Raw genomic sequence first — 27400 nt, 5'->3', positions numbered from 1 at the left:
AGAAAACTTTTATCTCTAAATCATTTTTCTTCCTGTTCAGTTGAATTATTCAGCCTGTTATTTCTTGTCTAGCACTGTTCACAGTTATTCATTAAGGATTATTCAACATCAAAATAAAACTAAAAGTTCACGCTGTGGAATTGTGTGAGAACAAGGAAAAGAAGGAGCTTTCTAGTGTTTACAAACATGACTCAAGGGTATGACCAGTGATGTGTGGATGTGTGGAGAAAGAGGAAAAGGGGAATTGCGTGAGGTAAAAGACCGAGCTATTTTTAGATAAATATTTTACGCTGGAATCAGGAAGTGATGGAAACTTTCCCTTTCCTTATATGAGTCTGACATGGAAAAGATTAAAAACTGATGACTCTAAAGGCAGTGATTACAGGATGGAAAAGCCATCTCCTCTCTGATGTCTTGTTTCTCTGTTTGTAATGGCTAAGAAACAATGACACAACTATAAGTAGAGCAGACGAGTTTGAAAAGAGTATTTTAGAAGAATGCAGTGAGCAAAAAAATTGCTGCTCCACAAATTACAGCAATATGCCAGAACTGTGTTCTAACCATCCATTTTGGTTATTGTTTGACACCGCAGACACTTCAGATTTCCACAGACTAATTCATGGTAAATTTACATAGTACTAACTAAAATGATTTTCTGTGGAGATAAAAACTTGATAGTGTCCTTCCAAGTGATACTTTGTAAGATATTTGTGCTCATTTTTAAGTACTAAAACATCTTGAAGGATAGGAAAAACAATCTAAGTAACATAGAAATATATTCAAACTATAGTGTTAATGGCATATATATGCCATTTTATTTATATATGTAAATAAATATATACTTAAATTAAATTTAATCTATATATGTATAATAAATTAGCTTTTCTCTAGAGGAAATGAGGTTTTTTTTCCTGTATAAACCTAGGCTATGTGTTTTCTAAGATATTTCTCATTATTCAAAATCTATTTTTAGATTGGGGAGAGGTATGGAGTATAATTGTGTAAATAAATTTACAAAATTTTTAAAAATTATTGAAGCAACAATTGTATAAGATACAATGGATATAAACAACAATTTAGAATTCATTATTTTGTGGTTATGGTCATTCTCACTTCCAAAAAATGTATTATATTAGGTTCCAAGAGCTTTATAATGCAATAGAGCTGAAATAATTTTCTATATCTAACAGTGTATAGAATTTACAGAGCACTTTGTACTTCTTAGTTCTTTTTCACTAAGAGGTTACTATACATTCACCAAAATATGTAAGGAGAAATTAATGTTGGGTATATTTCCTCATCACAAGGCATCTGATCCTCCATGACCAATACAGGTGTAATGGGTTGAATGGTGGCCCTCCAAAAGACAAGTCCATGCCCTCAACCCCCAAGACCTGTGAATGCAACCTCATTTGGAGAAGGGGTTTTTGCAAATGTAATTAAGGGTCTGGAGATGAGATCATTGTGGATTAGCTGGGTGAGCCATAAATCCAAAGACAAATGTTCTTACAAGAACACACACGCAGAGGAGAAGGCCATAGGAAGACAGGGGCTGAGATTGGAGTTATACAGCCACAAGCCAAGGAAAGCCTGGAGTTGCTAGAAACTGGAAAAGGCAAGGAAGATTTCTCCTGTAGAGCTTTTGGAGGGAGTGTGGCCCTGAGGACACCTTGATCTCGATTTCTGGCCTCCAGAACTGTGAGAGAATATACTTCTGTTGTTTTAAGTCACCATGTTTGTGGTAATTTGTTACTGCAGCCCCAGGAAACTAACATAAGAGGTAAATCTGTAAATGCTTCATTTAATAACATGCAGTTCCTTTCATCAGCCGTGGTGGACTGACGCCCACAGAGCTAACACTTGGATTGGTTTGGCCATGCTGGTTTCATCCAACCTAAAAACCATAAGTACATCATATACAGAGGTTCTAAACCAAGGATCATGCCATAAGGTCAATAAATAAATCAAGTTAGTGTGGAAAAATACAGATTCCTTTTTTGTGTTATTTGTGGGTAACTGAAATTTTGACCTTGAATGAAAATATAGGGAGATAAAGTTAATTTAGATATATTACTTCTATAATTTGTAAAGACTGGCTCATTTCAAATTTTCCTTGCTTCTTTCTTCTTTTTCTCCTTCCTTCATTGCCTCCTTCTCTCCTTCCTTCTTTCCTTTTATTTTTATTTATTTTTTATTTTATTTTATTTTTTTGGCTGCGCCACACGGCTTGTGGGATCTTAGTTCCCCGACCAGGGATTGAACCTGGGCCCTTGGCAGTGAGAACGTGGCATTCTAACCACTGGACCCCCAGGGAATTCCCCTTTCTTTCTCTTTTATTTTTAAGAGAATGAACCCATTGTTCTGGCTTCTGATCATTGAGCATTTAATAAGGCCTGAAAAACAGTGAGATTTATGTTCAATATACAGCAACATAATATAAAATAATATAATTTATGGCATAACAACCCAAATCTATTATTCTCCATAAAATTTTGTAAGGTAAAGGAAAAAACTCTCCAGTAGTAAACTAAATTTCCCTATATTCCTTGTTTTCTCCTCAAGACATCCAAAATTATTTCCCCCTTAAATTTAGTCTGTTTATTTTGCAGACTTGAATATGAAGACCCTGGCTTATTTTTATGACCAAAATTAAAGATAAATCCTACTAAAATTTTCCCTGGATGGATCCTACTGGTAAAATGAATTTGGATAGCATATATTTAAGTTACTAAATGGTTAACAAAAAGAAACTTGACAAAATGAAACACAGAGCTGTTTTTCTTAAATCATTTAATAACACTATTTAGAGTCATGAGGCTCTTTATAGTTGGACTATTATTAGGGTGTGTGCCCACTAATCTAAAAAAAAACAAAAGAACTCCAGTATCACTGACATTGACGTCATGACCTTTCAAGGCCAGTTATAAAATATAATATGAACTTTGTTGCCTTTACCAAAAGCCATGATATCCATCATTCTCTATCTCCCTGACAAAATCTGAGATTTAACTATACTTATGAAATAAAGTTAACGGTTCTAACTTTTTGCTCTACTCTTTAATTTCAAATGGTATCGATATTTTAGTCTCAAAAATAGAAAATTATTCACTATTTAATCACCTTAATAAAATCATATTGCTTATATCCAGGTATTGCATTGGAGCTTCTCCCTTTCTATCAAAAACTTTGATGTAGATTCAATTTTTAAACCTTACAATATTATACCTAAAATAACTATTCTACTTTAGCGTTAATAGTATATTTTTATTAACTTAAAAACTATATTTGAGTAATCTTTTAGATCCATATTGAAATGCATATTATTATAATGACACTCTATATAACAACACTCATAAGTTTAAAAAATCATTTTCAGTATTCCAAATGAGCCTGAAAAGTTCATTTTGTTCACTTTGAATTTCCTGAAGTTCATTTTTGGAGGAAAAAATGTATTACATATAATATATTGCAATTTCCTTTATATTAAGTCTCTGATTCATTCCAGAATTATAGGCTTTGTGCTATACTAAACCAATAGTTAAAGGATAGTTGAAGGTTAGTTAAGGGATATATTAACCAATAACCAATTGTTATTGGTTAAAGGATATATTAACCAATAACCAATTTAACCAATAGTTAAAGGATAGTTAAAGTATATATTCACATATGAGGAAGAGGGGTAGGATGTAAGGGGTAGGATGACAAAATAATTCTAAAGCACATCTATTAGCATGCACAGCTGTAATATTTTTTTCATGCCAACAAAGCTGTGTAAAACAAGGGCTTGCATGTACAATCTAATATAGTAATGTAAAACGGTGCAGCTTTTTTAGAAAGTGATCTGGAAATACTTATTAAAAATCTTAACTAATGCATATCTAAGAAGCCAACTAAAGAAATAATAAAAAGTGTGATTAAAGATTCATGCACAAGTATGATCATTAGAGGAAAAAGGTGACAAGATAGCAATAACCTAAAAGGTGAAAAGAGAGCATTGTTAAATAAATTCATGCATACCCACATATAAAGATACCATGCTGTGCTTAAAATTATGTTTTTTAAAATATTTAATGGCATAGTAAAATGCTCACAATGTAACTTTAGGTAGAAAGAAGCAAAAATATATGACCCTAGTGTTAATAAACACACACACATGCACGCACGCACACAGTGAAGAGAGAAAAAAAGTAAAAACCAAAATATCAGTAGCCATTGTCTATGAATAGCAGAAGCACTTGATGTATATTCCAAATTTCCAAATTTTTTACAAGTATTCTTCTTAATTGGAAATAGTGAATCAAAGCATGTTTAAAAACTAGACAAAGTACAATGGTTCTTTTTAGAGGTAGAAAGTAATATTCTAAAACCTTCTTCCAATATCAGTTCATTAATGTAGTGGAACTTTGATTCATATATAAAATGATGGCTTTGACATTTTACACTCCCATTGGTGAAATGAATAATCAGCTTCTCTTACCACCCGAATGAGCTTCTAAACTATCATGGTAGCGTCATCCATTGAAACTAACCTGCCATTGCTGCTCATGGGTCATCAAATCCTGCTCTTGGTTTTCACAGTCACCTGTCCTGGTTCAGTACTTCACTGTCCTATTCTTGCATTACAGTAAATCTCTCTTAATTTTAATCTTTTGTTCTCCATCCTCCAATTCATCCTACTCTCCATTGCCAGATTAATCATGCTAAAATTCCAATTTCATAAAGTCATTTGTCTGCTGGAAACGCTTCACTGATTCTCTGTTTGCTATCATCCAACCGTAAAGTCCTAACGGGAGCGTAATATCTATCACTCTAATCAGATCACTCCTCAGATGTGCTCATTGCCATTTCTATTCTATTTCATTTATTTCCCTGTTCATCTACTCCAGGACACACCAATCTATTTTCGTATGGATCTCCTATAATACACCTAGTTATATAAACCCAAGTAACTGTTTAACAATAAGTTACTTAACTTCATTCCGAACGACTTTGTGTATAAAAGTCTTCCCCCCCCACCAAAAGCTAAAATTTTATCAAGATCAAGAACCATATTTTGGGCTTCCTTGGTGGCTCAGTGGTTAAGAATCTGCCTGCCAATGCAGGGGAAACAGGTTCAAGCCCTGGTCCAGGAAGATCTCACATGCTGTGGAGCAACAAAGCCCGTGCGCCACAACTACTGAGCCTGCGCTCTAGAGCCTGCAAGCCACAACTACTGAGCCCTCGTGCCACAACTACTGATGACCGCGCACCTAGAGCCCGTGCTCTGCAACAAGAGAAGCCACTGCAATGAGAAGCCCGCACACCGCAATGAAGAGTAGCCCCCGCTCGCCGCAACTAGAGAAAGCCTGTGCGCAACAAAGAAGACCCAACGTAGCCAAAAATAAAATAAATAAATAAAAATAAATTTAAAAAATAAACAAAGATATTACATAGTTACGAAAAAAAAAAGAACTATGTTTTACCATTAACTGCTGTGCACAGCACATAGCACACAGTGCAGGGAAAAGTACACACACAGTGTGTACAAAGGAGGCAGCTAGTGAAAGGAGAAGAACATTACATTTTCATTCTGGAGCCTTAGAATTTGGTCCAACTTGACTACTTCTTAACTACCACTTTCCTAGCCAGATCCTGAGCTATGCTCTTTTCACCCATTATCTTATTTAATTTGTTGATGTGATGAGATTTCTTATCTCATCAATCCTTGTTTCTTTGTCTGAATACCACTGACTGCCTCAAAAAAGGTAAAATATGAAAGCACTTTTAAAATATGAGGTTTAGGGGACTTCCCCTGGCGATTCAGTGGTTAAGACTCTGCGCTTCCACTGCATGGAGCGTGGGTTCGATCATTGGTCGGGGAATTAAGATCCCACATACCCTGCGGCATGGCCAAAAATTTTTTAAAAAATAAACAAATAGAGGGGCTTCCCTGGTGGCGCAGTGGTTGAGAATCTGCCTGCTAATGCAGGGGACACGGGTTCGAGCCCTGGTCTGGGAAAATCCCACATGCCGCGGAGCAACTGGGCCCGTGAGCCACAACTGCTGAGCCTGCGCGTCTGGAGCCTGTGCCCCGCAGCGGGAGGGGCTGCGATAGTGAGAGGCCCGCGCACCGCGATGAAGAGTGGCCCCAGCTTGCCGCAACTAGAGAAAGCCCTCGCACGAAACGAAGACCCAACACAGCTATAAATAAATAAATAAATAAATAAATAAATAAATAAATAAAGTAGCTATTAATTAAAAAAATAAAATAAAAAATAAACAAATAGAAATAAAATAAAATATGAGGTTTATATATATATTAAAGAGTTATTATAACCATTATTAGTCTTGAGAACAGTTTAATCATGTACAATATAAAGGAAAACAGATGTCTGAGGACCTGGGTTATCACTGACTCTTCCTGGTTGGGAGATCATGAACTATTTCACTTAATTTCTGTGAGTTTCCATTTCTTAATCTATGAATAGGGAATAATAACTTCATATCTATTATAGCATTTCATTCATTCACCCACAAAAACTGTCCTACATACTCATAATTTGGGCTAGCACTTATAAAGCAATTAGAACCAAATGATTAACACACACACACACACACACACAATGAGTGTTCTAGTTCCCAAGGAGTTCACAGACAGTGGAAGCAATATGATGTAAACAAATATGGAGAGTAGAACATGAAAATCGCTGTTAGACGAATTTACTAAGTCCTTTGTACTAAAACTATACCTGTGGAGGTCAAGAAAGGTAACATTTGAGCTGCATCTAAAGAAAGTTTGAGGCAAAAGGAACAAATAACATTCGTGGTCTCACTTGAGTGCTGCCCAGCAATTGTTCTACATTGCCCTAGTCAGAACTTTTCCTCGTTTCTTCATATAGGCAGACTTTTACTATCCTCATACCCTGGCTCCACTTCCTCCATTCTCTCACCCTCAAAAGATAATGCTGACTCCTAATTCCTCTAAAAGTTAGAAGTTATCAAGTGAATACTTTCCCATCTTCCCTTCTCAGTGTCTAACAGCTAAACTCCATCCATAGCCATAATTTCCCCCCTTCTCTCTTGTCCCAATACAGACATTTCCAGACTCCTGCCCACCTGTATTTTTGTATCTTCCTTCCACTCCGTACCCCTGTAACCTTCCCAGGGGTGTAACTCTATCATGTATGTCATCTCTCCATTCTCCAATAACATTTCTTCATTCATGAGTCCTAACCATCGAAACATTTAAACACACTCGAGTACCTCCGACACACCCCTCCACACACACAATTTTCTTATTCTCCACATCCTCGTGCAGATATAGCCCATCGCCTTCTTCCTTGAACAGTTTATAGAATTGTCTCCATTTTCTTAACTTCCACTTAACCCTCCAATCACTGCAGTATGACTTCTGCCCTCTCAACCCTATTGAAACTGCTTTTCACCAAAGACTTCCTGTTGTTAAATATCTTGACTTGGTTTTATAACACTGCACATTTCCTTGGTTTGTATCCTTTTCCCCTGATATTATTGTTGAATCATCAAGATACTATTTTACATCCTCTTCTCTTCTCATAGTATACACTCCCCGTGCATCGTTTTATTTATCTTTTACCTGCTAACTCCCAAATTTCAGCCTAATTTGCTTCATGAACTTTAGATATATTGCATCATTCTTGTCCTGCTCAGGACTATGAACTTGAACAAGGATCATGGGAAGTCATTTAAAAGTTTTTTTAAGCAGGGAAGTGACTGAACCACATCTGTGTTTTGGAAATATTACTGAAAATAATGTAGAAAATAGGCTAAAGGGATAAGAAATTGGGAGGACTAAGATAGCTACAAGGCAATGCAAAAGAATGTGGCAGATAATGGAATGCTACATAAATCCTCCTTACCTTGAACGGAGGACTGGAGTCACTTGGCCTTGCAGAAAAGTCAAAGGAGATGATGAGATCAACTCCTCTTTGAGGTCTCAGGATCAAGGGGTATGGCAGGTTAAATGTGAGGCCACTGTCCACCACATGAATCTTTTTCCTTTTGACATCCAGAGGCTCATATATCTGCTCAAATTCATCAGGATCTTTAAAAAGGATAGAAAAGAAAAGAATGAATTAAACAATCATTTAACATTATTTAGAATATTAAAACTATTTGTTATGTAAATGTGTGAGAAGAATTCCCTATGGTTAGGCCCTCAGGGCTTGGAGACTTTTGGTTTCTTCATCTGTAATATCAGAATAAAAGATTCTATCAACAAGGTTGCTGTGAGGATTAAGTGGGATGATACATGGAAAGTGCAAGCAAGGCTCAGGCCCTAGTAGTAACTCTACTCTGTGCACCATGATCCCTGTCGTAGCATTACTTCACATTACATAGATCTTTAGTGTTTAAAAACATTTCCTCATGCATTATCTTGCTTAAGTCTTAGAACAGACGTGAGATAGAGGATATCTATAAATGGAGGATGAAATACATTAAATTCATCTCTAAAATGACACAACTTGGGAGTGGCAGAGTCTGAAGGGATCCCACACAGCACCTCTCTAGGTGATGGGAGTCTAAGAGAATAACCCAGCTGACACATTCAGCAAACATGTATTGTCTGCTACTCTTCAGGCACTACTCCAGGTGCTGAACAAGAGAGATGCAAACTCTTCTCCAATAGAGCACACTGCTGGTAAATCAGTAAACAAATATATTAAAAGATGGTTCAGGCAGTGATAAATACAATGAGGGAAATAATAGAGGGTAATAGGATAAGGAGGAACTTCAGGTAGGTAGTCAGGAGAGACCTCTCTGAGAAGACTTTGAGACCAGATTCACAAGAGAGAATTGGCCATCTAAGGATTTGGAGGGTGTGGTATTTTTTTCCAGGGAGAGGGAAGAACTAGAGCAAAGGCCCCAAGGCAGAGTAAGGAGTGGTATGTTTGAGGAAGTACAGTGTGGCTACAACTTAAGAGGAGAGTAGGATGAGATGGCAAGGGATCTGAAGGAAAGCAGGGCCTAGAGATCATTAGTTTTATGAACAAATAATATTGATAACATGTTGCTGTTCACATTTATGTGTGGTGCTCCTAATCCTCTTCCTAGGAGAAAGAAATGTGATCAGAATTAAATTGATTTGAGCTGAATGAAATGACATGCAATTATTTTGTTCTGTCCCCTTGCCCTCACACTTGTTCCCACTTGTTCTGTTAGAAAGAAGGGCAGCAAAGCTCAAGAGGGAGGTTTACTACAGTAGGATAGAGTGAAGGTGCTCATGCTAGACATGCATTATGACCTCTGAGCAAGATTTTAAATTCCACTGGTGAGCATTTTCATAGAGGAAACAACAAAAACTAGAGGATCAGAGCAATCTGTGTTTATACAATCACCTATAAAATGCAGTTAATACCTATTACCCAGGAAAATGTTCAGTACATGGTAGAAACCCATCACATGTTAATTCCCTCTATATATTTCGAAATAAGAATGATGCTGAATATAATTCTCTCACAGTCGATTTTATCACTACATTGTAAGAGCAAGAGATCAAAGAGGAAAGTAAATCTTTAAATTCTTAATGTCTGATTAAAATCTATAGTCCTCATCATCACTAGAAGCTGAAACTAAAACACCCATGAGACAATTAGCCAGAACACTTATTCAATGTGAACTGAAACAGTTCTCAATTAGACTTTGGTTTAGTTACTTAAGAAAACATTAATATCCTTAGAAGTTTCTACAGTTAACAGTCATCATTTTCTTCTCTCATATCTATAAAAACTTCTCATCTCTAAAATACTGAATAACAAATGAATGTTAGAAACATTTACTAGTGATGTTTGTAAATAAAGTGGAAAAGAGTTTACATCTGAGGTGATGTGTACTGAAGGAAAGTAGGAAGGTGTGAAAAACGGTCTTAGACGAAAAACACATATGCTAAAAAAGAAAACCAAGAAACAATGGGGGACGGGGGTGTTAGACAAGAATAAGGTCATGTAACTGAATGAAAAGGCAGGTCAAGTTAAAAAAGAAGAAAAAAGTCTTGCTATGTCCAGGGTGAATGCCTAGGCCAAAAAGGAGAGAGCAGAGATATCATTCTTTAAATAATTATCTTCAGGTTAATGCTATTTTCTTATCAAGTATCTATGTAGTGACAATGTACTTTGCCACCAGCCAGAATTCTAAATATCTATCTATCACAGAACCTGAAACTTAAGAATTGTAAAATTGAAATATATATATATTATATATATATATATATATATTATCAAACCCAATTGTATCATCTATTCCTCTGAAATTTTTATTGTTTACAAATTACATATGTGAATTTTTTAAAAAGGTGAAGAATTATGAGTCTTTATCTTATATTAGTTTTAAAACATTTTACTAATAAGCTAGAAATTTATATTTGGGCACTTTTATTTCTCCTAAAAGCAGCTTTATTTTGAGTATCTATAATCTATTAGAAATTTCATATATAAGATTTATCATCCTTAGAAAACTCCTTAGAAGACAAAAGAGATATTATTAGTATCATTTTAAAGATAAGGAAATGAGGCCCTAACAGGTTCAGTTTCACACTGTGAGAGTCCAGTTTCCAAGCCAGGTCCAGGAAGTCTAAACCCTACACACAGTGTCACACTGTTACTTCAGAAAGTGGCACAGCCATAAGACTAAAAGGTTTTGAAATGGGTAATTTAAAAAACAATAACTGGGGATTTCCCTGGTGGTCCAGTGGTTAAGACTTTGCCTTCCAATGCAGGGGGTGCAGGTTCAATCCCTGGTAGGGGAGCTAAGATCCCATATGCCTCACAGCCAAAAAACCAAAACATAGAACAGAAGCAGTGTTGTAACAAATTCAATAAAGACTTTAAAAAAATGGTCCATCAAAGAAAAAAAATCTTAAAAAAAAAGCAATAAGTACAATGTATAGAGGCAATCTACACATGCATCTATCAATCATGAAAACCACATTGATATGTGTTTTTTATCACAATTAAGCATAAAAAATTAAAAACACATTAATGGGAATTTTTTTTACAATGACATGATTTTCCCTAAAATAATAAAGTACAATGATAATTCACAAATATTTTTCTCTGGTTTTATAAACTGATGCTTTAAATTTTAGCTAAAAGATTAACCAGAAACAGACTATTTCTCTCCTATTCTGTTTGAGTTCCCCCTTCTCATCATGAAGCTAATAGTCTCCTTTTTCCTGTTTTAAATCCAAGATTATATTTGAGAGAAAAATCATCATGTGGACCAATTCCCAGCTCTGGCATGTAGCTAAACACCATGGTTCCAACCTTCCATATAAACTGACGGGAAGTAATGTTTCCTAATTGTGTTGTAAAAAAAAAATAGTTTTGCAAGATATTGACAGATATTCTATATACAAATTAAGAGTTCCATGATCAAATAGGTTTGAGAAACACAAGATTCAACAACTTAAAATAATAACAAATTATAATGCATGTTCCCTATTTTCCTTACTATGCCTTGGACTAATACTACTTTTTAGTGGAGATGCCACTTAATCCTGACAATAACTCTATAAGATAGGTAACAATTGTTTCTGTTTTATAAGTTAACCATTGGAGTAAACAATGAAGATTGTTGCTTCCTCACTAACCTATGGTTCCATCAGGATCAGGTTGTTGGTTTTTAGTTTCATTCTACTTTTCTATCGTTGTTAGCAGAGGTTACGCTAAGTAATGGCTCAGGACTGTCCAGCTAATAAATGACACAGTTGGGATTCAAATGCAAGTGAAGCTGCTTTTAAAGTACTATACTTGAGGCATCTTTAAGTAGGATTTCTCAGACTCATTAGGGTATCCCATGGCATTGTGAAGAGGGGGATGGAGTTGTTAGTTTTTCCAAACTTATTTGAACTTGAACCCTATTTATTAATATCTACTAAAACGTCATAGAAAGTTTGATGAATGCCCCTATGAAAGAACATCCTCCTGTAAATTAAAGTTTACATGGTTTCTCAACCTGTGAATGAGTTAATCAGGTTCTTTGATAGGTACGGAAACAATCTCTGTTTTATAATTATGAACCATTTCCTTAACAGTTCAGCTGTGGAATTTTACAGTGGTTGTTCTACAAATACATCACACAGATTCAATTTATAATGTACAAATATTTGGATGTTTGTGTTTTGAACTCTGTCCTAAATGAACTCATGTCTTGATTTCTTATTCCAGATGGTGTATGTCACAGTAAATAATATAAACACAAAAGTAAACAGGAAAGAAGTCATGTAACTAGTGAGCAGCTTCTCTAAAATTAGTTTCCACAGGTATACAACTATTTTGAAGTAAACAAATGAGGGGAATTTTTTCATCTTATTTCTCTTGTTTTCAAAAGATGGTCTGCAAGGTGAAGCAATAGGCACAAAAGTAATACACTAACTTTTTCTCATTTTAGGTTGAGAGATTATTCTAAATGCTCAAATTTTAATCTGTATAAACAAAATCCATATAAACAAAATAGTGAACTAAATGTAAGATTTTTCCCAACATAATACTAGATAAGATTTTTAAAAATCTCTAAAAATAAAAGAGAAATAACCTTAATTAATGTTTTCATTGTGGTATTTTAACTGTATAATAAATAAAAGTTTTAATGACGATTTTATGAACAACGTTGATAACATTTTATGATAAACCTTTTAACTTTTCATTTCAAACATATAGTTTTATTCTAAAATTTGGAAATAACCAGAGGGAGATAAAAAGGGTCTATTTTGGTAAGGGCTTTGTCTGAAAAAGCACTAATCAATTCAGTATATTCAGTCTAAAATGCAGTCAGTTTTAGCAATGTTGGTTCATAAGCAACAAACTTGAATGAACTTGTCACTCACCGAACTGGATTTTTGACTAAAGTCAACATGCTGTATACATTTTTTCAATCAGATAAATATAAAGTGACTGAAGTGTAATTTAATGAGATACACACTGAGAAATAATATTTAAAGTTCCTTCTGAAGCTCATTAATCTAAAACAATTTTAGGTTAGAACATTTCAATATATCTCAACAAAAGAAATATTCAACCTGTGTAATATCATATTTTAGGATGATTAATATTTTCTATCTCTTCATGTCATTTTATGAAAACTGTCCCTGACTCTTTTTTCAAAAGGCACCGAATAAAGAAGTCAGATAAGGTGATGCACGACTATTATCCTCCAAGCACTAGAGGGACGGCAAATGAAGATCATGCATCCTCGGGGACCTACAATCGCATCAGGATCAGGGTTGCTGGCTTTTAGTTTTACTGTACTTTTCTATCATTGTTAAATAAAGTATATAAGTCCCTCCAAGAATCAAATTTTCAAGGAAGGGTCATGAAATGATTTTAATCTTCATGAGGGCAAGGACTGCATGTCTTGTTGACAGCTGGATCCCTAGTGCCACGCACACTGAAGGAGCTCTGTAAATACTGTGGCAATGCAAGAACGAACAAAGGAAAGAAGAAAGATGAAAATGAAGAACAATCTGACATATGGTGAGAATAATGAAAGAGGCAGACTTCCTAAGGGTACCAAATGTATCTAATAAAAACGTAGGCTGCCCAGTTAAGTTTAAATTTCAGATAAACAGCAAACAATTTTTATACAAGGATGTCCCAAATGTTATAAGGGGCATACTTATATTCTCTCTCTCTCTCTCTCTCTCTCTATATATATATATATATATATAAATTGAAATTCAAATTTAACTGAGCACTGTATTTTTCTGAGCAACGCTAACACCTCCAAATCTACATAAACTATTGCAAAACCACCAGGAAGCTGTTAAAATGTCGAGTGCAGGACTTGTGCTGTGCAAACCACAGAAGGAGCTATGCTTGGTATTGTGATTAAAGTAATAACATAAAACAGACGTAATAAGTACACACAAGGAAACTTCCATTTTTACATCAGCAAGACGATGACTAATAAAACCAAGGGCTATGAGAAAGAGAGTGAGCGGGAGGGAAAGGCTTCTGAGCAATGTCAAGAAGCCTGTTCAAATGTCCCAATTCTAGCTCAGCTGAGCAATTCTAGGTAAACATGATGCTATCTTCTTTGATCTTCCTTTTCTATGGAGTAAAATAACTAACGATTCTTTCTAGTCCTAAATGCTCTATGAGGCTGAGTTTTTTTGTTGGTTTGTTTGTTTGTTTAAGCCCATCATAATTCATCCATAAAGCCTGCTTCTAAAGAAGATACATTTAATTGGTATTGTAATAGCAATAAGTTAAATCATAAGTAACACACAAAAAAATAACATCACTGATTGTATGGTCAAGTGTTTTTATTTTGGATGAATTTAAAAAGAGACACTGACTTTATCACAAATAGACTTTTATTATAGTTCATGTGAAAGGGTTTGCATTGCAGGTATATAATCATGTCCTAGACTTTGATGCCACAAACATAATGCAAAATATAGTGAGTTTCTACTCCTCTTGTTTAAAAAACAGGGGTAACTTTTGCTTCTGCAATTTCCCTTAAGCTCAAGCAACAAACAGAAACAGCATTACCTAAACAATAATAAGATCTAAAGCCATGTCTAATTTTTATAGGTAGAATCCTTAAACAGTAGTAGAAAGTTTTTTGGAAAAATTTCCATGTACATTCTCATAGCCTCCTGTCAATGTTCTTAGGCAGAAATGATTGAGAAATGACGTTTGGGCAGTTAAGGGGAAAAAGATGGTATGAAGAAGTAGAAAAAATGTAAGATGCCAGGAGCATTATAAGAAAGATAATTATGTAGTGATTAGTCACCAAGACAAATTTACCTTTTAATTTGGAACATGCATGGAACCGAAGAATCAAGGCAAGTATTCTTTGGAGTTTGGTTAAGTGACAAACCTGAAAGTGAGTGGGTTCTTATGAGGTTCTTAAGTGGCCTTAAGAAAGTTACCTAACCTTTCAGAGAACTGGAAGGACAGATTCAGTAGCCTGAGGGACACTGCAGATGGGCAAACTCAACTCCACTCACACCCCTAGGGGGCACACATTACTGCTCTGCACTGGAGACATAGGCTGAGGACCACGTGTACCAGATTCCCTCCCAGCTCTGGATCTGCTGAGACCTATTCTCTGCCAAGGAGAAACACCCACGTGAGATTTGAAGGAGGAAATGAGACAGAGGCTATGTTTCTGCTATTTCTACTGCCAAGCACCGTTGTGGGGAGCGTTTGTGGGGGTGATCCTGAAGTGTTTTTGGAGTCATTCTGAGATGCTCAGCCTGGAGCTTGCTCCTCCAAGCCCTGGAACAATTTTGTAAGCACCTACTTTAAACCTCTTTTGCTTAAACAAGGGAGAGGGTTTCCTGTTTGTTGTGAGTGAACCTTGACCAATATAGAGAGGAGCAAAGTCCCCCTCAATATTTCAATGAAAACTGTTTATGCTGACATGACGATGCCACTTCCTGCCCAATGTATTTTTTCTTCCAAAAAAACAACTCAGAGCCCTTCATACATTAAATGCATGTTTTAAAATTTGATTGTAAATTAATTACTATTAATAATTAAAATGCTCCTCCCCAGAGAAGGAAGAAAGATCTCCTGAATTAGCTTCCATGGATTACATTTTGTGTACTTACCTGCTACAGCTGCATCCAATTCATCTTCCTCCAAGGACTCCTGGGTGGTAAAGTTTCTCAAAGGAGACATCGGATAGGATGTATTGAGATTCAAGCCCAGCATGAAGTTGTGCACCTTCCCAGCTCGTCCTTCTCTGGTATTAAACAAAGCTGAGTCACTCACCAAGGCCATTATCATACGTTGGACCCAACTTGCTTGATTATCATTTTGATATTCTCTTTCTGCTTCTTCATTTTCAGTGCCTAAGGAAAAAGAAAAGATTATTATACAGATTCCGAAAATCCATAATAACGAAAAAGATCTTTGGGCGATGGAATGTTAACATTAATGATGAAGCTCTACAGCTTTTGACTCAATAAACATTTGTGTAAATTATAGTAAATATTTCCGTTAATCATTTTTGTTCTTAACTTATTTTTACTGTACTGTTTACCGGTAGTCAGTCTAAAGGCTGTATTCTCGGCAGTGTTGCTTGGCCTATTCTTTAATTTCCAGAGAAACTTCTGTTTTTCCCTTTCCCAAATTCTTTTCTTTCTTTTCCCTGGCTACACACACATACACACACACACACACACACACACACACACACACACATACACACAGAGGGAATATCCACAGTAGCTAATCCCCTTCCTTTCCCAAGTTTCCTTCCCTGTCCTGTTTAATAAACATCCAGAAATCATGCAGACTGAGAGCAGACAACTGAAGGATTCAACATATATTTGCCCTCTGAACTGTCATTTCATTCTTGCTTATAAAGTTTGGGGTTTAAAAGTCTGTAAATTAAACATGTGTTTTAAAATGTGTTAAAATTCAGGAATCTTCCAAAAGAAGCCATTTTCAATGATTTTTCCTTAAAATCTATGCACTCATCACTACTACTGGGAAGCCATATTGTGTAGTTATTTAGAGCAGTGGCTCCAGAACCACACTACCCTGATTCCAATCCTCTCTCCACTGTTTACTAGTTAGTTGACCCTTCTCAGTCTTCATTTCCTCATAAGTAAACCTCATAGGGTTGTTGTGAGGATAAACTAAGTTAATGCATTCATGTAAATTTCTTAGAAAAATTTAAGCCCACGTTAAATTCTCAATAAACACTAGTTGGTAGTAGAAATAGTTGTAATAGCAGCAGTGTCATAATCCTCATCATCAATATTATTCATTCATAACTCAAATCTAAGAACACTGTATGGTAGAGTACAATCTCCCCTACCTAAATCCCTTCTGTTCAGATTTCTGGGAACCCTGGATATAAATATATATGCATATATAAATCTATATGTGTATGTGTGTGTGTGTGTGTGTGTGTGTTGAGAGAAGAAAAAAAGAATCTATGTTCAAACTTCATAATTTTCAATAAATGGTAACTAAACATACATAAGACCATAATAAATATTGATTTTTATCTTCAAAAGATTACTTAACTGAGCTCAGTAAATGGAGGGATCTTTCTCTCAATAAACAATGCAGATGACTGCCTAGTCATGAAAAAACAAATATACAGTCTTTTCTACTCCCACATTTTTCTAATGCCAAGTATAACAAAGAAAATCTTTCAATAGAATGAATCAGGCTCTAAAATGAATGATTTATATCTTAGTTACACAGGATATGAATAAGACACTCAATCATTTTCCAAAGGTTTGGAGCTCCCTCCTCTTTTTCTTCTTCTTCATCATCACTGTTGTTGTTATTATTATTATTATTAAATTTATCCCACTTCTATACCAGCAGTGGATCTACTTTCCTTATGATGTATTTGGAAATGGCATCATTTGTGGGACGAACCCAAAAGTCAACAGATAAATCATATGTATTGCTTATTAGCTATAATTCTAATAGTAAATTTCTATTTATTAGCCCTTTACAGCTTAAAACCCTTTGTATGCACTTGCTAATTTGATGATTACAGCAATTCTGTGAGCGCAGGTAAAATGACGCCAGCACAGATTTGAAAAAACTAAAGTTGAAAATGCCTAAAGACCTTGTTCAAAATCACGTGACTAAAAATGAAGGGGCGGGCTTCCCTGGTGGCGCAGTGGTTGAGAATCTGCCTGCCAATGCAGGGGACACGGGTTCGAGCCCTGGTCTGGGAAGATCCCACATGCCACGGAGCAACTGGGCCCGTGAGCCACAACTACTGAGCCTGCGCATCCGGAGCCTGTGCTCCGCAACAAGAGAGGCCACGATAGTGAGAGGCCCGTGCACCGCGATGAAGAGTGGCCCCCGCTTGCCGCAACTAGAGAGAAAGCCCTCGCACAGAAACGAAGACCCAATACAGCCAAAAATAAATAAATAAAAATAAATTTAAAAAAAAAAAAAAATGAAGGGGCATCAAGAGAAGGAGAAGACAAGCCACAGACTGGGAGAAAATATTTGCAAAAGACACATCTGGGGAGCTCCCTGGTGGCCTAGTAGTTAGGATGCTGGGCTTTCACTGCCATGGCCCGTGTTCAATCCCTGGTCAAGGAACTGAGATCCCACAAGCCATGTGGGGTGGCCAAAAAAAAAAGAGAATTGATTAACCCTTCAATTTAAAAAAAAAGACAATAAAAAAAAAAGAATTCTACTCAAAGTAAAACATTGTTTAACAAAACTGTTAACTGCTCATCCTCCCCAAAATTAAAAAAAAAAAAGACACATCTGATAATGGACTGTTACCCAAAATATCCAAAAACTTTTAAAACTCATCAATAAGAAAACAAACATCTCAATTTAAAAATGGGCAAAAGACCTTAGTAGTCACCTCACCAAAGAAGACATATAGATGGCAAGTAAGTATATGAAAAGATGTTCCATGTCACATGTCATCAAGGAAATGCAGATTAAAACACCAAGATGACACTACACACGTATTAGAAATGTCAAAATCCAAAACACTGACAGCACCGAATGCTGGTGAGGATGTGGAGCAACAGGAACTCTCATACATTTGCTGGTGGAAACACAAAATGGAACAATCACTTTGCAAGACAGTTTGGAAGTTTCTTACAAAACTTTGTTATCACATGATACAGAAATCATGCTTCTTGATTTTTTACCCAAAGGAGTTGAAAACATATCCAGACAAAAATCTGAACATGGATGTTTATAGCAGCATTATTCATAACTGCCAAAATTTGAAAGCCACCAAGATATTCTTCAGTAGGTAACCAGATAAACTATGGTATATCCAGACAATGAAATGTTATTCAGTGCTAAAAAGAAATGAGCTATCAAGCCATGAAAAGACATGGAGGAAACTTAAATGCATATTACTAAGTGAAAGAAGCCAATCTGAAAAGGCTACACACTGTATGATTCCAACTATATAACATTCTAGAAAGGCAAAATGATGGAGACAGTAAGAAAATCAGTGGTTGCCAGGGGCTGGGGGTGGAAAGCAGAGGGATAAATAGAGCACAGAAGATTTTAGGGCAGGGAAAGTACTCTGTATGATACTATAAACGTAGATACATGTCATTATACATTTGTGAAGACCTGTAGAATATACAACACCAAGAGTGAATCCTAAAGCTTGGACTTTGGGTGATAATGATGTGTCAGTACAGGTTCATTGATTGTAATAAATGTACCACTCTGGTATAAGATGCTGAAAGTGGTGAAGGCTATGTGTGTGGGTGCAGGAAATATATGGGAACTCTGTACTTTTTGCTCAATTTTGCTGTGAGTCTAAAACTACTCTAATAAATAAAGGCTATTTTAAAAAATGAATATTAAGAGCTAATAAGAAATCCTCAGAAACATCCTAAATATCATTCTCCAATGTAGGCTGGCAATAAAACAAAAACAGCCGTATTCAGAGGGTCCTTGAACTACTCAGCCTTAAGATAACAAGCTAGTACTGCAGAGGTGATCAAATGTACTGATCATTTTGGCAATTTACTTAATAATTGATAAACCATTATTACATCTACTTGATAGTCCCCAAATCAATACATAATTAATTCTAGAAATGCTAGGCATATGCTATTTATCACCTTTGTACTATCTCGCTTCATTAAAAAGAAATTCAAAATAAAAAAAAAAAGACCGGAACAACTAAAAAATAACAGCCCAGCTATGAAAAGAGAACTTTAATTTTAGTGTTGATTCAGCAAAGATTAAACAGGCTCTTCCAATATCTATACCTTGGCTGGTGGAGTTCTTTAGGTTTTGGACAAGAAAGCATTTAATATCTTTTAAAATCTAGATGATTGTATTCAAACTATAACAGGACATGTTCACCCAGTTGTTATAAAATCTTCTCTTTGTTTTTTATTTGTTTTGGCTTTTGAGCTATTAGGAACATTTGTACCAATGGCTGTGTCAAAATGTAAAATCATTCCATTTCACCACATAACAATTGCAACAAATATCCGTGATCCTTGCCTTATCTCTTCCCCGACTCCCCATTGACTATCGGGATCCACACAAAGCTAAAAACCGCCTTGTTAAGGTGTAAAAGTACTCACTTGTACTACAAAGTAATATACAAAACAAAAATTTCTCAATAATTCCACCCCACTTCATCACTGATCCCTTCCTGACAGATAGAATGTTGGCAATGGGATAAGGCTCAGGAATGGAGTGAGAACATCATTTTCTACAGGTTACTTAATAATAAGATTTTAAAAGATTAAATTTTAGTTATTAAAGCCATGTAAAAATGTTCCCAAATCACAATTTCCATGTTGAGAAGCCTGGTGCTCTAATCAGACTTAACACAGAATTTGGTATTTCTACCATCTCAGTTTGTTCTCTGTTCAACTGATAATATTTTTGAGGTATTTAAAAGAAATGAAATAAGGGATACTTGTGTTGCATATTTTATTACATATATGACATTAATTCTTGCTCTGAATTGAAAGCTACCATTCTATAACTCAATGCCTTAAGCAGAGACTACCATTAGCATCTTGAGTGAGAAAATCAGACAAAACATTCATGTCCTTTCTTAATCCACTTCTGCCAGAGGAGGTTCCAGCTCTCTTACCTTTGGGTTCTTGTGATTCATCATCACTATCCGAGCTATCATTACTCACAATATGCTTTGCTGTAATATTTTCTGCAGAAAGAAAACGAAACAATTGAAGAATCTCAGGTGTCAAGACTCACAATGAAATTTACTGCAAGGAAGTAATCGTAGCAAAACCACAGTGAGGTCTATTAGATTTACTGGTATAAATCTAGGTCAATTTAGTAAATCTAAATGTCTTAGCTTTACTAGTATTTTCAAATTTCTCATTTGAAAGCAAAATTTCCCAGGGTATGAAAAATTAGTTTAGAATTATTTATATATGATTTTAAAGGGGAGAATTTTTATTTGTTTATCTTAATTCTGACAGAAAGAATAACTTGATTATATAATTCTTATTATATCAAAAAATTTTTTCTTCAATTAAATATGTTGAAATGATGTTTATGAAGGTCAATACAGGGTAAAGCCAAAATTTACAAGGGGGCCACAAAATTGTTTCATCAAAATGAATGAAGCTACTAATATATCTTTTGATTTTAATAATACTGAATATTGTCCTTTGAAATGTCTGTTTTGGTATCAGTTTATGCTTCCTCGGAACATATTAAGAGAGCAGTTATAAAAACTAAAATAGAAACCATAAATCCGTAAAACAAAAACAAGAATAAAATCTAGCATAACTTGTCTTTTTTCAAGTAAGAAGCACTCAAATTATGGAGCACACAAACCATTTTATAATCAACATTTGTAGAAAAATCAAACATTTTTTGGACATGTACATGAAATCTTTATCTGTAGAGTGATTTTTTTTCCTTCTGTTAGTCAATAGAATTGTTTTTTTTTAATCCTAAGAAACTGACTCCAAATTGATAACTTTCAGTAATAGAGAGCCCTTTGGGCTTTTAAACTGAGAGAAATATAGGTATAACATTTGGTTTCCCCATATTATGCTCCAATTTACCTTAAAGTGTTTCTTTGAAAGAGAGGAAAACAAAACAAAAACCACCTTTGAACACCACTTTAAGAGGTAGACTTTAGTCGGCCAGTGGATGAAAGGGTCACCAGGAGTCCTCAGATTCCCCTCAGCCACCACTCTGGTCTCATTTCTGGAAACCCTTACCTAATCTGAGGTAACACGCATCCTGCTGGCCGGTGGTTCTCAAGGACACAATATTCCCCTTAAGTCTGACACACAGAGAAAGTAAATAAGCTGCCAAACCACTGGTCTCAAAGGGGGTGTCTCACAACAAAGAATATTCAAGACTATTGAGTATAAACATTCTCCTTTTCCTTGGCTGTCAGCCATTGTCTCATCCACCTTCAGATGTGTTATTTCAGTCCTATTCTCTTCCTGCCTTAGAAGGAAAAAGCAGCAAACCCTGGGTTTATCTGGATTATTTAACATAGAAGAACACAGAGAAGCAAGCCTCATAAGAGGTGGTACTTCTATTCTTTTTCTCTTCTTTTTTTCTGAACTCTTCACATCTTAGAGGAGAGTTAGTTATTCCCACAAAGTTAGAGTTGAGAACAGGTTATTCTTCTGGGATATAATGTTCATTCAAATAAATCAAGTCAGAGCTTTTCAGCATTATGCACTTTGCCTTTCAGTTACCCTTAAGAGCATGTGGCTCTGTAGTTAAGGTCAGAGAACACTCAAAAGTTCCACCAGCCTTGGCTGCTTATTCACTGAGTGATGCTCGGAGGACAGGAGCAAGTTCAAGGACAAAGTGCCTTTTTGGTTGTTTTTATTTTTATATTAAAATCTTTGGCTCTATTGCAATCATAAGATCACTTCTCCATTATTTACTAAGAACTACCCCCAAATATTAAGGACTATAGCAAGTTACTGCACTTAATATCAATATCACATATCTAAAATCAATTCTCACAGGAAGAGTGATCATACTACTTATAAGCCAATTTGTAGTGCATTAATTAAAGTACAATTATATTTTTGTTTTGCATATAAAGTTTAATTAAATAAACTGTCTGTCTGCAATAACTAAGGATGGCTTGTCAGAAAAATCCTACAGTAAGTTTTTTACATGCTAGTATTCTTCAGATAAATTGATTGTTGAGAAAGTCATTTATGCTGTTCTGTTAACTCTGTCCTCAAATAAATGTGTGATATTTCACACACGGAGAAGAGGTAGTAGGTAGGTAGTGTGCTGATAATCTACAGGACCCTTCTCCCCAGCCTCAGCTAGGCTGGCCCCAAATTCAAATTTAGCATCTCCCTGCTCCATCCCACCGCCAGTCAAAATAGCCATGAAAAATTTAGTGTTGATTGAGCTACAGATGGCAAGACATTTAGGAGATACTGAATGCATGTTTTGTTTCATTTACTTTAAATCAAATTTATTCATTAAAGAAAACATATGTTTCTATGGTATAAATATCATAACAAATGAATACTGCTGGTCCTCAATTGAGTTCATCTACTTTTTCAAGCTTTGTAAATATTATTTTTAATTTATTGTGGGCTAGTGAGTTAGATTTAAAGAAAATCATTGGTGTTAATTTATTAAATGTGATTTGAAACATTTTTTCCTTCTTTTTTGGTATGAATAAGCTGTGAGAAGTGAGGTAGTATTTAAGAGGTAAATGAACTGACAAGCATGAATTTAAGTGTTATACTGCATTCAATTGTTGTTGAATCTATTCTTCAAAAAGCTACCCTTACTGATGAAAGGAGTACAGATCTTCCTCAAATTACAATGGGGTTATGTCCCAATAAACCCACTGTAAATTGAAAATTTTGTAAGATGCACATGCATTGAATACATCTAATCTACTGAACACCACAACTTAGCCTAGCCTACTTTAGAACAATTACAATCTTTATGATGATTTAATTTTCTCTCAACATATGTGTTAATGAAATTTACCAATATAGTGTAATTATTATCAATGTAAGCATGTTTTTACAATACCTAGTTCTTCTTCCATTGTGGAACCTTTACTTTGTGAGCCAGAAACTCCCAACACTCTGTTGAACAATATAGAAAAGGCACTCCCCCAGACACCTAAAATAAAGCAAAAACAGAGAATAACTTAGAATGCACCAGGATTTAAAACAGTCAAACAAACTCATGGTAGATTTTTATCACTTACCCATTAAGAAATGCAAGGGGTTTTCTTCATATTTCTTTACAACTGTTCCCATAAAAAATTTACTTCCAAATAAGTCAGGAGCCATAAAAGTACCATATTTAGCCATGCCAATCTCATATGGACTAAATTCAACCCAATCTGAAATCATTTTAAAAAATGCAATCCATTAATAGGGAAATACTACGGAGATGTGCACAAAGATTACTTCAACATTGTCATGATTATTCTCATTCATTTATTTAAAATATTTTTAAAAAATTAACCAAATGCCTATTATGCATATGGCATTGTATAGGAGAAGTTGGGAGGGGAAAGCTTACCGATGAATAAAATGAGAACACAAAGGAGCCCTTAATTTGCACAAATTGAATACCTTTTCGCATTTAAAAACTCACACATCTTTTATAAAGTCCATCTTAATTCTAAAGAAGGGAAAACTTTAGACTCAGTTTTAAAACTGCTGGCTCAGATGTTTAAAATCTGTGCAATTTTGTGTAGATTACTTGTATTCTCTGTGTTTTATTTCCTTAATCTGTAAAATGTGAATAAAATCAGTAGATAGTTTGTAGAATTGTTGTGAAGATCTAACGAGTTAAGAAACTTAAAGAACTTAGAAGAGGACATAGCACATTCTAATCACTCAATAAATAGTAGCCACTATTATATTTCATGTATTCCTGTGGCTATAACTATGCCTAATAATTATCTGAATCTTAATCTATCCAAAAAGAATTCCTGGTTTTCGACTCCCATTTCCTTGCCAATCTTTGTCTTCCCCTGTTTGGTAAATGGTACTACTTTTCATATATTCATACCACTATCCATACTTTAGAATTATTCTTGATGGTCCTCTTTCTCTTATATCTCAAATACAAAAAATCAAGTCTGTAGGCTCCATCATCAGATGTGGTTAGAAGCGGGCTACTTATCCATTTGTTCACCATGACCATACTGGTACAAGCTGCCATACTCTCTCCTGGATCTCCACAATAGCCTCTTAAGACTTTCTCTATTCCCCTACTATCTTGTTGATATCCTGTAGCCAGATGGATTTTTAAAAATATAAATCACACCACACCAGTGCCAGCTGAAAGCTTTCCAATGGCTTCCCATTACACTGAAAATAAAAACATGGCCGAGAAGTCCTCATGATGGTCTGGCCCATGCTCCTTGTCTGACTACATATCTTAACCAATCTCCTATCACATTTTGTCTTACTTATTCCACTTCAGCCACACACCTTCTTAATGTTCCTCCAAGAGACCAAGCTCATTCCTATCTCACAGCCCTTATGCTTGCGATTCCCTTCTGTAACCATAAGGCTTGCTCCTTCCTAACTTTAGTTCAAAGTCTTTGTTGACCATCTTCTATGGAGTCCCACTACCATGCACCCCTGCCTAACCCCAAACTCTCTGTCTGCCTTTATTTTTTTTTCAGTTTTCCCCTTTCTAAAATTATTGCATGTCTATAACTCTTTATCCAACAATCCAAAATCCAAATAACTCCAAAACCCACAAGTTTTTTGCTATTCATTTGGTAGTAAAACCTGACCTGAACTAATTTAGCAGAAAAACCAGTCTTGAAAAGATGTGAGGCTTAATCTTTAGATATCCCATGGAATGTGAATATCAATACATTCCACTGGAGAAATCACTCTATTTGATTATAAGATCCCAGTGGGGTATTATGTAATACATAGTATATTTTTTAACTTCAAAATCTAAAATATTCTGAATTTTAAAACATCTGTCCTCAAAGTTTTGGAAAAGGAATTGTGGATATGCATATATTTATTATTTACTCAATAGTATAGGTTAGAACATTCTACTTTTGTGAAACAAATTATAAAATCACAATTGTGATGAGAACACATTATAATTCATTTCACATCAAAGCCAAATGGTGCATATACCCTTCATGACAAAGTGGTGTGTTTTATAATGACTTACATGGAGTTAGTGAGACATGACTAGCAATGAATCAGAGGCCATTAGGAAAATTTCTATATCACTGTGAGTAATTTCTTATCTCTGAATTTAACACCCCTCTCCAGGGTACTAAAGCGTAAAGACCTCCTGGTTCCTACTTCTCTAGCAATCTCTTCTTGATTAATGTTGTGGTTTGTATACACAGTAATGAGAGACATTCTCAAGAGGTAGATTTGCTCTCTAATCCTCACTGAAGAACTCACTACGGTACTTTGACTACTATTTCTCTGCTGCTGATTCCTACATTTCAAACCTGAACCTCTCTCCTGAGCCTCCATCTACTCATTTCCATCTTCTTGTTGTACGCTTGAGTATGCTGTCATCATACCCTGCTACACTTGCCTGGAAAGGAGCTCATCACCTTGCTTCCCAGTCTAGCTTACCTGTTTCTGTAAACCACGCTACCACCGCCCAGAAAAAAAAATTTTTCTTAACTGAAATCACTCTTAAACCCACTTACATCGAATCCATCCATCACACATTTCACTGGCAACCTTTAAGCTTTTCACATCCATCTTCTCCTCTCTTTCCTTATCAGTTTCTCCCTAGTTTCAGGACCTTATTTAAAGAAACACAGTAATATCACTGCTTCTGGTTTCCTTCTTACCAATCTACCCATATGAATCACCAAAATACTTTTTTTCAAAAACACTATTTAAATAATTTTATTGCCCTACCAAAAATCATTAAGTACTTCCCATTATCATAACTGAATAAAAACATTTCTGTCTGGAATTCAAAGCTTTCTATAACTTGGCACTAATGGTTTTCCCAAATATACCACTACTCTTCACCAGTTCACGCATGAGACCAAGGCTAGTGTCTCTTTACTGCTCCCCAAAATATACCTTTGGCTTCCCTTCTGAACATTTTCTTATACTGTTCACACAAAGTTGACTTTTCACTCCCAATTGATAGATCTTTCCAAGTTCAACTTAAATCTGAGTTCCATCACCCTCAAGAAGTCTTTCTTATGACTATACTAAATCTCTAATGTCTTACAATTTATGTCAGTTCTATATACTCTAAAAGATAGTAGTATTCTATGTGTATGGTCTACTAATTTTTCATGTTTTATTTTTGTCTCGTTAATGAGACTATAGACTTCTTGAGGAAGTACTATATTTTTACTACTATAGTGTCTGTTAAAGAACTTAACATGATGTTAAGTCTATAAATTATGCTCAGTAAATGCAATTTACTGACCAATGGAAACTTTAAAATGAAAGTTTGAAATCCTGCTAGAAATGTAGTGAAGTGGAGGAACCAAAAATATGTAACCATTTAAACAACTAATATTTATGTGTTTAAAGTCTTCAAAAGGGGAAAGTGTTTAAAACTTTTCTGAGAGGGAAGATATAAACATTCTCTGGTATTGTTGAAGTAAAGTTGATAAAACTTCTGTAAGGTAATTTTGGTCTTTGACTTTTTATAATATAATTCAAATAATATTTTAACTTTTTTTTCTTGAATATCCATTTTAATCTAAGCAAATTTAAAGGCATAAAGTATAGGCATGTCTCCTTTTTCTTTTTCCCCAATAACTCAAGCTACCAAACACTCATAACATGCCCCTTTGAATGTCTTATCTGGGTACAAGATCAACATAACTAACGTTTGATGGTTTTGTCCAACTCTGTTGGAAGAAACAGCTTGAACCTCTTCATCATAGAAACTTAACAATGAAGGTTAATGGGGCTTCTCTCATCTCAGTAACAATATTGAAATTAGGCAGTTGGCCCAAATCAGACACATCCAGG

The 27400-nt window shown here is 35.2% G+C and overlaps 1 protein-coding gene across 5 annotated transcripts in view; it reads right to left on the bottom strand.

Annotated features, from left to right (window-relative positions):
- The window catches only part of PLA2G4A (phospholipase A2 group IVA), a 159332-nt gene that overhangs the window by 16729 nt on the left and 115203 nt on the right, over nucleotides 1–27400 (bottom strand). For 4 of the 5 annotated variants that reach the window (XM_059904193.1, XM_059904212.1, XM_059904202.1 and 1 more), the window contains 5 exons: nucleotides 23653–23790; nucleotides 23472–23564; nucleotides 20554–20625; nucleotides 15575–15817; nucleotides 7878–8062 (listed from right to left, as the gene is read on the bottom strand). In XM_059904193.1, the coding sequence (XP_059760176.1) occupies nucleotides 7878–8062; nucleotides 15575–15817; nucleotides 20554–20625; nucleotides 23472–23564; nucleotides 23653–23790 (731 nt within the window). The remainder of the gene's footprint in view (nucleotides 1–7877; nucleotides 8063–15574; nucleotides 15818–20553; nucleotides 20626–23471; nucleotides 23565–23652; nucleotides 23791–27400) is intronic. The other variant, XM_059904228.1, reaches the window with a different exon arrangement.

This window comes from Balaenoptera ricei, chromosome 1, assembly GCF_028023285.1.
Source record: "Balaenoptera ricei isolate mBalRic1 chromosome 1, mBalRic1.hap2, whole genome shotgun sequence".
Lineage (NCBI taxonomy): Eukaryota > Metazoa > Chordata > Mammalia > Artiodactyla > Balaenopteridae > Balaenoptera > Balaenoptera ricei.
The sequence above is the reverse complement of the archived record's forward strand: the minus strand, read 5'-3'. Positions and strand labels throughout refer to the sequence as shown.